Here is an 11,275-nt window from a genome sequence, read left to right on the forward strand (position 1 = left end):
CCGAAGCCGTGAAGCAAACATCTTTTTAATGGACCTGGCTCCTCCAACGTAAACCCGCCGGGTGCCACATGTGTTTGAAGTGTGTCTCTGTTTGGATGTCAGACACATATTGAACAGATTTGAGGCTCTGCGCGTGTGTGTGTGTGTGTGTGTGTGTGTGTGTGTGTGTGTGTGATGATGCTGATGATTGACAGCTCCTCCTCCTCCTCCTCCTCCTCCTCCTCCTCCTCCTCTCTGATGTCTTGATGTTCTTCCTCCAGCTCGGCCGGCGGCAGACATGTTGAAGCCGGGCGACCCGAGCGGTTCGGCCTTCCTCAAAGTGGACCCGTCGTACCTGCAGCACTGGCAGCAGCTCTTCCCTCAGGCCCAGCTGAAGGCTCCTCCGCCTCCACCTGACCGCCTCTCCATCCCCATGGACAGCCTGCGCCCGTCCCGCCTGCACAGCCACCTCCTGTCCTCCTCTCACTGCACCTCCTCGTCTTCTTCTTCTTCTACTACTTCTTCTTCTGCGGCGGCGGCAGCAGCAGCAGCAGCTCTCACCCCGTCCTCCTCCATCTCCATCTCCAGCTCCGCAGGGCTCTCCCAGCTGCCCGTCCCCCAGCAGGTCGCTCTCTTTGGGCAGGCGTTGGCTCCGGTGTGTGCCGGGCCTGGAGGACCAGGACCAGGACCAGGAGGAGGACCGGGAGGAGGAGATCTGATGGTGGTGGTTCCTCCGGAGAACCAGCAGCAGGGTCATCACAACCAAGCAGTAGGACTCCTCCATCAGGCCAAAGAGCAGGGCTGCGGAGGAGGTGGGGGGGTGGTGGTGGGGGTCGGCGTGGTGTCGTCCAGCGTGAAGAGCGGAGGAGGAGGAGGAGGAGGAGGTGAGGAAGGCGGGAAAGGAGCGACGGCCAGGTTCAAGCTGACCTCCGAGGAGCTGGACTACTACCTGTACGGACAGCAGAGGATGGAGATCATACCGCTCAGCACACACACGGGGGAGGCCAACAACCGTACGTACACACACACACACACACACACACACACACACACACACACACACACACACACACGGGGGAGGCCAACAACCGTACGTACACACACACACACACACACACACACACACACACACACACACACACGGGGGAGGCCAACAACCGTACGTACACACACACACACACACACACACACACACACACACACACACGGGGGAGGCCAACAACCGTACGTACACACACACACACACACACACACACACACACACACACACACACACGGGGGAGGCCAACAACCGTACGTACACACACACACACACACACACACACACACTCTCCTCTAATATTATAATAAACTATATATAATCATAGTTTTCAGCATTAATCTGCTGCTGAGACGTTAATTATAAGTTTAATAAGTTTAATTTAATTCTTTCATATTTTATATAAAACATCAGATCAGTACGTTCTCTGAGCTTCTGAGCGTTGGAGCGTCGTAGAGACTTTAATCTGCTTTATTCAACTATAATTCATCTGTTAATGCATCATTAAATTATTTATAAGGCCCCAAAACAAAAAAGTCTTAATTCATTCTGGTGTTTTATTATAATACTGGTGAAGAAAAGTGTCGGTTTAGGGTTTATTCATAATTTATAATCATTTTTATTTATATTATTCTTAAATCTTTCATCAAGAATTAATAGTTCATTTAAAAATATAAAATAAATGAGTGTCAGGACTCAACTGTAGTTAAATGTTTATTAGAAATCAGTGATAATAAAATAAGTTAAAATAATATAAGATCATTTAAAGTCATCATTTAATTTACATCAGTTTGAAATAAGAAAGACTTAAAATTAATCTAATAGAAAGTTAATTTGGTTAATATAATTTTAAATATTATTATTATTATCATTATTATTATTATTATTATTATTATTATTATTATTATTACTCTCTACGTTAATTTAAAAGCAGCGTGGGGTGAAGGGCTGGAGGTCAGAGGTCAAAGGTCAGCAGCCTGGCTGAGGTTCAGACAGCAGCAGCAGGTCTGCAGCTCCACTTTAATATTAACCAGCGTGTGTGCGCGCGTGCGTGTGCGTGTGTGTCTGCGCGTGTGCTCTAATGATTAATCTCACTTAAACTCCAATCAAACTGATCGATTCATTGAATATTAGTTTTATTTTCCTTCAGTTTAACATCAAAAACCTCCAGAAACACGCAGTTATTCTCTTTTATCTGATCGACTTTATTTTATTTTGAAAATCTAATTAAACTGATTTTAAACGGAAATGTTTGATCAGCTGTTTAAATGTTTCTCTCTAATAATAAAACTTCACCTATAAAACCATACAGCGCGTCTTCATGCGGGGGATTTAACTCTGAACGGGATTCACTTCTGTCACTTTCTTCACATCTGCGCGGTGACTCCGTGTGTGTGTGCGCGCGTGTCCATGTGTGCGTGCGCGTGCTCGGGCCGCTCTCACTTTCAGTCTCCCAGCGTGTTTTTTAGTGAATCGCAGCGGGACGTTCAGACTTTACAGATGAAACGCACCTCTGAGCCTGAACGAGCTGATTTTTAGAGAAGATAGCGGCGAGTGTGTGTGTGTGTGTGTGTGTGTGTGTGTGTGTGTGTGTGTGTGTGTCAGTCTTTTACGCATGACGGCGCCGCTGTCAATATCTGTACACACACACACGCGCGCGCACACACACACACACACTTATAACCGCTCCTGTTTAAAGTGTGAATTTGTAAAAAAAAAAAAAAACATCTTTATAATAAAACTCTCATTCACACATATTATAATTTTTCTTTATAAACTTTTATCTCATCATATTTTTTTTATTATTATAATAAAACTTTAAAAAATAATCTCCGTAGAGAAGTCAGTGTAATAAACAGTGTAAAAATGACCGGAGCCTCCTCGTGATGATTATTCTCCATTTATAACGCGCGCGTGCAGCTTCATCACTTCATCATGTTTAAATTCATTGTTTTAAAAAAAAACAAAACACAATTAATCCTTTAAATTACCGCGTGCCCTCTGTTATGACGTCATCCATTAAATCACGTTTATTATTTCATTTGAATGTTTCTTATTAATAATGTGCAGTTCAGTCGCTTTAAATTAATTTAATGGTATGTTTTTAATATATAATAATATGTCTACTAAGCGTGTGATGTCTTTATTATATCACAGCTTCATTATAAAAACATTTTAATCTCCTTTTACGGATTTAAAACTGTGTATTTGACTTCCTGTTATGTTGATTTCCTCTCATATATACATGTGTTGCTATAGTTACTTTATAACTCTGGACTTTTATGGTGATGTTGCTTTATATAATTAACTTTATTATTATATTTATTATTATTAGTTATAGTTTTGCATCAACGGGCCTGCTGGTTACATCTTATTATAATATTTAATTTACCGCCAAGTTTATTATAATAAGCTTCTCCTTTAATAATAATAATAATAGTAATAATAATTATTATTATAAGAAGAAGAGGTTCAAGGTTCACGTTTGCTTTTGGTTTCACGCGCCACGGCGGCGATCCTAAACACCGCGTGAGTGTATGTGTGTGTGCGCGCGTGTGTGTGTGTGTGCGCGTGCATGTGTCTTCTCGCTGTATATTCCGCGGTGATAAAACGGACCATCAGCAGTAATCTGCGTCGATACGCGCCGGCAGGGCCGATGAGGGATGGAGGGACAAGCAGGAATTAATTGCCGTATATAGTTTTGTGTTTGTGGAGAGAGAGAGAGAGAGAGAGAGAGAGGAAGAGGAAGAGAGAGGGAGGAAGAGGAGGAGAGAAAGTGAGGGAGGGGAGGGGATCGATCCAGCAGCCACCGGCCCGCTATTTATCATCCCAACACGGCCGTATTGAGGTCTCTGGGGGGCGAATGTGTGTATATATATGTGTGTGTGTGTGTGTGTGTGTGTGTGTGACTGCTTTATCTACACCCCCAAACACACACACACACACACACACACACACACACACACACACCGTCATGTGTCACTGTCCGACCTCGATTATTAATTACACTAATATAATAATAATAATAAATATAATAATAAATATAATTATTATAATAATAATAATTTTTAAAAACTGAATTAAATCTAAAAACTAAATTTTGTTCAGTTTTATTAAAATATTTATCATAAGTTTTATATTTTTGGGTAACCTTTTATTTTGAAAAATCTCAAAAACTAGTGAAACCACGTCAATGAGCCACACTGCTGCACAAATGTCTTCACTCTCTCCTTTTGTCCAGTTTAATCTAGATATTTATGATCATTTTTATGTTTTTGGGTAACCTTTTATTTTGAAAAATCTCCCTTTTCATCATTTATAAGCAGAATATTAACATTTAAACAGTTTATTACACACTGTGATAAAGCTATAAGCAGATAAAAGGATATTATAAGTGTTTATTAATAGTAATTAATAATTATAGTGTCTGTCATCAGTTATAAATCTAAATATTAATACACATTTTATATTATTATTACTGTGTTTTACTATATTGGAATATTCTGTTTATAGCACTAAACCTTTATATCTGCTTATATTTTATTGTTTTTAAAAATGTTAAATATGGAGATTTAAAGTAGAGTTTTATCATATTTATTATAATTATTATCTGAGTAAATGTATTTTCTTTACTCTCCTTTTAACAACACATAAAATGCTGTTAAAATAATTAAACTTATATATTTCCCTTATAATGATTTTGTATTTTTCTGCAAATTCTTCTATAACTTAATTAATTAATTATAATTATGATCATGTCTCTGTGCTCATATTCATTTTAAATGTGTCAGTTTAATGACATAAAGAAGAATTAACACTAAAATCAACCAGGTTACGTAATTTTAATGCTTTTTTAGACTAAAAACCTTAAAATGTGACTCATTTACAGCTGATACAGGATGGAAAAGCTTATTTTAATTTATTTTACATATTAAAATAATTCAAATAATAAATAAAATGTTAAATATTTGTGAGTTTTATCTTTATAAAGGGAACTTATAATGATTTAATTTTGCATTTCTATAAAGTTTAACACAGCAGAGACTAATATATATAGATATCCTGATGTTTAGAGTCTAATACATGGCCTACATTTCCCATAATGCACCTGGATGCTGTAGTGTGTTTTTCATTAGAGCCTTTCCCCGTCTATAATAAACTAAGTCATAACTCTTTTTAACCCTTTTATAAACACTGGCTTTAACCCCCCGATGACATCACTATGACATCATCAGGGTCACATTCTCAGACTCGACCTTTATTTTGAAAGGGTTTTCAGACTCAGTAGAGCCCGTCCGTTTTGACTGTTCCTTCCTTCTTTCCCTCCTTACCTCATTCTACCTTTCTTTCCTCCCTCCTTCCTTCTTTCCTCCCTCCCTCCTTTCCTTCCTTCTTCCTTCCCTCCTTCCTCCCTCCTTTCCTTCCTTCCCTCCTTCTCTCTTTCTTTCCTCCTTCTCTCTTTCCTTCCTCCCTCCTTCCTTCTTCCCTCCCTCCTTTTTTCTTCCTTCCTTCCCTCCTTCTCTCTTTCGTTCCTCCCTCCTTCCTTCTTCCCTCTCTCCTTTCTTCTTTCCTCTCTCCCTCCTTCCTTCCTTCCTTCCTTCATTTCTCCTTTCCTTCCTTCCCTCCTTCCTTCTTCCCTCCCTCCTTTTTTCTTCCTTCCTTCCTTCATTTCTCCTTTCCTTCCTTCCCTCCTTCCTTCTTCCCTCCCTCCTTTTTTCTTCCTTCCTTCCCTCTTTCTCTCTTTCCTTCCTCCCTCCTTCCTTCTTCCCTCTCTCCTTTCTTCTTTCCTCCCTCTCTCCTTTCTTCTTTCCTCCCTCCCTCCTTCCTTCCTTCCTTCCTTCCTTTCCTTCCTCCCTTCCTTTCCTTCCTTCCTCCCTCCTTTCCTTCCTTCTCCACTACTCACTCTGTTTCTGCTCTCTAACCAACCGTCTGTCCTTCCTTCCTTCCTCCTTTCCTTCCTTCCTTTCTTCCTCCCTCCTTTCCTTCCTTCTCCACTACTCACTCTATTTCTGCTCTCTGACCGACTCTCTATCCTTCCTTCCTTTCCTTCCTTCCTTCCTTCCTGTTTCCTCCTAAACCTATAGAGAGTTGGGTTGAGGGGTTTTTCTGGGGGGTTGAACTCTGTGACCCCCCCAACATTTTTTTAAAATCTAAATGAAATCAGAGTATTTAAAATAGTTGTCAGTCAGTAGAGAGTTATCACAGCTTCACATCTCGTGGTTTGAATGGAGCTCGCTGTGGTTTACATTTGTATGATGTTTACGTCTCTACATCACATACACACATATTTACATCTTTTATAATTCTACACGTCAAACCCAGATTAAATATAACTATATTTAATCTGATATTCTTTATAAGCAGCCAGTAAAAATAAACTCAGAACAGCCTCAGAATAAAGATGAATAACAGACATGTGAGATAATAAAACCTATAAAATGAGAATAAACCTAAAATGAGATTAAATATAAAGTGAAATAAACTTTAAATTGAAATTAAATTAACACAGATTTAATCAAATGTCACAGTTTTGTCTATTTAATGTGTATTTTTTATGATCAGAGGCACAAATAAGGAAGTTTTATATACAATAAATTGAAACATATAGAGAAATAAAAGTAGTTAAGAGAAAGACATGCGGGAGGGAGGAAAGGAAAGGAAGGAAGGAGGGAGGAAGGGAGGAAAGAAGGAAGGAAGAAGGGAAGGAAGGAAGGAAGGAAGGAGGAAAAAGGAAGGAAAGGAGGGAGGAAGGAAAAAGGGGAAGGAAGGGAGGAAAGAAGGAGGGAGGAAAGGAGGGAGGGAGGGAGGGAGGAGGGAAGGAAGGGAGTAAAGGAGGGAGGAAGGAAGGAGGGAGGGAGGAAAGAGAAGGAGGAAGGAAGGAAGGAAGGAAGAAAGGAAGGAAGGAAAGGGAAGGAAGAAAGAAGGGGAAGGAAGGAAAGAAGGAAAGGTGGAAGGGAGGGAGGAAGGAAGGAGGAAGGAAGGAAAGGAAGGAAGGAAGGAAGGGATGAAAAGAAGGAAGGAAGGAAGGAAGGAAGAAGGAAGGAAGGTAGGAGGGAGGGAGAAAGGAAAAGAGGAGGGAAGGAAAGAAGGAGGGAGAAAGGAAGGAAAGGAGAGAGAAAGGAAAGAAGGAAAGAAGGACGGAGGAAAGAAGGAGGGAGGGAGAAAGGAAGGAAGGAAGGAAAGGATGGAGGAAAGAAAGAAGGAAAGAAGGAGGAAGGAAGGAAGGGAGGAAAGGAAGAAGGAAGAAGGAAAGAAAGTCTAATTAATATCTATTTTTTATGATCAGAGGCACAAATAAGGAAGTTTTATACACAATACATTGAAACATATAGAGAAATAAAAGTTGCTGCACAGCTGAGATGTAGTTTAGAGAAGGAAGGAAAGAAGGAAGGAAGGGAGGAAAGGAGGAAGGAAAGAAGGAGGGAAGAAAGGGGGACGGAGACATGCATCAATTATTATGATTTAAATATAAAAGTTAATCTCAGTTTTACACTTTTATTGTGATTTAACCCTCCTGTTGTCCTCGAGTCAAGGAAGGAAGGAAGGAAGGAAGGAAGGAAGGAAGGAAGGAAGGAAGGAAGGAAGGAAAGGAGGAAGGAAAGGAGGGAGGGAGGAAGAAGGAAGGAAAGGAGGGAAGAAGGAAGTAAGGGAGGAAAGGAGGAAGGAAGGAAGGAAGACCCCCTGTCCTTCCTTCCTTCCCTTCCTTCCTTCCTTCCTCCTTTCCTCCCTTCCTTCCTTCCTTCCTTCCTTCCTTCCTTCTCCACTACTCGCTATCTACTCGCTCTGTTTCTTCTCTCTGACCGACTCTCTGTCCTTCCTTCCTTCCTTTCCTTCCTTCCTTCTTCCTTCCTCCGTCCCTTCCTCCGTCCCTTCCTCCTTTTCTTCCTTCCTTCCTTCCCCTTCCTTCCTTCGTTCCTTCCTGTCCTCCTGTCTTCCTTTCTTCCTCCTTCTTTCCTTCCTCCCTCCCTCCCTCCTTTCCGTCCTTCTCCACTACTCGCTCTGTTTCTGCTCTTTGACCAACTCTCTTTCTTTCCGTCCTTTCCTTCCTTCCTTCCTTCCTTCTCCAGTACTCGCTCTGTCTCTGCTCTCTGACCGACTCTCTGTCCTTCCTTCCTTCCTTCCTTCCTTTCCTTCCTTCCTTCCTTCCTCCCTCCTTTCCTTCCTTCTCCTCTACTCTCTGTGTTTCTGCTCTCTGAGTGACTCCTGAGGGGAATATATAAGGGCCTCGCTTCCTGATAACCATCAATCTCACAAGTTAAGAGCTTTCTCTAAGAGTGTGTGAGTGTGTGTGTGAGTGTGTGTGAGAGTGTGTGTGAGTGTGTGTGAGAGTGTGTGAGTGTGTGTGAGAGTGTGTGTGAGTGTGTGAGAGTGTGTGAGAGTGTGTGAGTGTGTGAGAGTGTGTGTGAGTGTGTGTGTGTGTGTGAGAGTGTGTGTGTGTGTGTGTGAGAGTGTGTGAGTGTGTGTGAGAGTGTGTGTGAGTGTGTGTGAGTGTGTGAGAGTGTGTGAGAGTGTGTGAGTGTGTGAGAGTGTGTGTGAGTGTGTGTGTGTGTGTGAGAGTGTGTGTGTGTGTGAGTGTGTGAGAGTGTGTGAGAGTGTGTGAGAGTGTGTGAGTGTGTGAGAGTGTGTGAGTGTGAGAGTGTGTGTGTGTGAGTGTGTGTGTGAGTGTGTGTGTGTGTGTGTGAGAGTGTGTGTGAGTGTGTGTGTGTGTGTGAGTGTGTGTGTGAGAGTGTGTGTGAGTGTGAGTGTGTGTGTGAGAGTGTGTGTGAGTGTGTGAGTGTGTGTGAGAGTGTGTGAGTGTGTGTGTGTGTGTGTGAGTGTTTATACAGACGCTGGTAAATTCCCTTTCCTTACGTCTACCGCTGCGTCCTCCTGGGTCCTTCCTTCATTCCTTCCTTCCTTCCTTCCTTCCTTCCTTCCTTCCTTCCTTCCGTTTGTCCTCCCTCCCTCCTTCTCTCCTTCTTTCCTTCCTCTTTGCATGAAGCGATAAGATGTTCTGTTATAATTAGAGCAGACGGTCACACTGAGCCTGATTGCATCCTGATACGCAAAATTAGCTTTCCTTCCTTCTTCCTCCCTTGGTTCCTCCTTTCCTTTCTTCCCTTCCTTCCCTTCCTTCCTTTCTTCCCTCCTTTTCTTCATTTCTCCCTCCTTTCCTTCCTTCTTCCTCCCTTCCTTCCTTCATCCCTCGTTTCCTTCATTCCTCCCTCCCTTCCTTCTTTCTTCCTTCCTTTTCTTAATTTCTCCCTCCTTTCCTTCCTTCTTCCTTCCTTCTTCCTCCTTTCCTTCCTTCTTCCTCCCTTCCTTCCTTCATCCCTTGTTTCCTTCCTTCCTCCCTCCCTTCCTTCCTTCTTCTTTCCTTTTCTTAATTTCTCCCTCCTTTCCTTCCTTCTTCCTTTCCTTCCTTCTTTCATCCCTCGTTTCCTTCCTTCTTCCTTCCTCCCTTTCTTCCTTCCTTCTTCTTTTCTCCCTTCTTCCTCCCTTCATCCCTCCTTTTCTTCATTCCTCCCTCCTTTCCTTCCTTCCTTCCTTCCTTCCTCCTTTCCTTCCTTCTTCCTCCCTTCGTTCCTCCTTTCCTTCCTTCTTCCTCCCTTTGTTCCTCCTTTCCTTCCTTCCTTCCTTTCTTCCCTCCTTCCTTCATCCCTCCTTTTCTTCATTCCTCCCTCTTTTCCTTCCTTCTTCCTGTCTTCCTTCTTTCATCCCTCCTTTCCTTCATTCCTTCCTTCATCCCTTGTTTCCTTCCTTCCTCCCTCCCTTCCTTCCTTCTTCTTTCCTTTTCTTCATTTCTCCCTCCTTTCCTTCCTTCTTCCTCCCTTCCTTCCTTCTTTCTTCCTTCCTTCGTTCCTCCTTTCCTTCCTTCCTTGCTTTCTTCCCTCCTTTCTTCATTCCTCCCTCCTTTCCTTCCTTCATCCCTCGTTTCCTTCATTCCTCCCTCCCTTTCTTCCTTCCTTCTTCTTTCCTCCCTTCTTCCTCCCTTTGTTCCTCCTTTCCTTCCTTCCTTCCTTCATCCCTCCTTTTCTTCATTCCTCCCTCCTTTCCTTCCTTCCTTCCTTCCTTTCGTCCCTCCTTTCCTTCCTTCTTCCTCCCTTTGTTCCTCCTTTCCTTCCTTCCTTCCTTTCATCCCTCCTTCCTTCATCCCTCCTTTTCTTCATTCCTCCCTCTTTTCCTTCCTCCCTTCTTTCCTCCTTTCCTTCCTTCCTCCCTCCCTTCCTTCCTTCTTCCTCCCTTCCTTCCTTCATCCCTCGTTTCCTTCATTCCTCCCTCCCTTCCTTCCTTCTTCCTTCCTCCCTTCCTTCCTTCCTTCTTCCTTCCTCTCTCCCTTCCTTAATGTAGCAGCAGGTAGTGCACAGTGAGCTTTATCTCAGTTAATGGAAAACAGAAAACTTAATGTACCAGAAAACCAAAATTAGGACCCTTAAAAAAAAAAAAAAGAAATGTTCGGCATTTTTTTTCTCTCTCATAGCCTCGTTGTGTGGTCCGACCTCATCTGGACTCACAGCTGTGTTGGAAACAAACGCGGAGCGAAAGCAGCGGCGACGGTCTTTCATATGAAGTGTGATGAGTTCTGTTGTGCAGAAGTTTGTTACTGAACCTCGACCTCGAGATATCGCTCCTGATTAGAGTCGCTAAAAAGGTTTAATGCATGAATTTTAGGGATTTTAAAAGTGTAAAAAATCGGTTTTAGGAGATAGAAATTAGGTTTTTTTGAGGGGTTTTAGGTTTTTCAGTGCAAAACGCTCCACATATCAACATCTTGAGAGAGAGGGTGAAGGATGTTGATGAACACATGATGTATATGTCTGTGTATGAGTGTGTGCAAACTATGTAAAGTGTGTGTGTGTGTGTGTGTGTGTGCAGGAAACATAATATATTGGGTGGAGTAAATGTGGAGCTGCTGTCTTCTTCTACTAGTTGATAGTTTTGTGGTTTGTTTTTGTCCGTTTTTTGTTTTTTCTGCAACTTTCTCAAGAATTTAATTAATTATTGTACGTTTGTATTAAAGACAGTGTAAAGTGAATTCAGACATTTTCTTCTAAACACATTAAATAGGTCATAAATGTATTTCTAAAAAGGTGTAAAAAGCATTTTCAACCATTTAGATTTGAATTGTGGAGCTAGGCTTCACAAACTGTGTTTCAACATTTCTGTGTTCAGGATTTAGTGATTAGCATAAACCCGCCCCTGCTGCTGTAGAGGTAGAAATACATTCAGCTCACACTACTACTACTACTACAGTCTACAGTTAGCCAGTTAGCTAAG

General features: G+C 42.1%; 1 protein-coding gene across 1 annotated transcript in view; it reads left to right on the forward strand.

Moving 5' to 3' along the window:
- Nucleotides 1–277: 277 nt before the first annotated feature.
- The window catches only part of LOC128364322 (putative histone-lysine N-methyltransferase PRDM6), a 36,175-nt gene continuing 25,177 nt past the window's right edge, over nt 278–11,275 (forward strand). Inside the window, exons 1-2 of the mRNA XM_053324864.1 lie at nt 278–532; nt 623–992. Of these exons, the coding sequence (XP_053180839.1) occupies nt 278–532; nt 623–992 (625 nt within the window). The remainder of the gene's footprint in view (nt 533–622; nt 993–11,275) is intronic.

The sequence above is a fragment of the Scomber japonicus genome, chromosome 9 (genome assembly GCF_027409825.1).
Source record: "Scomber japonicus isolate fScoJap1 chromosome 9, fScoJap1.pri, whole genome shotgun sequence".
In the NCBI taxonomy this organism is placed as follows: domain Eukaryota; kingdom Metazoa; phylum Chordata; class Actinopteri; order Scombriformes; family Scombridae; genus Scomber; species Scomber japonicus.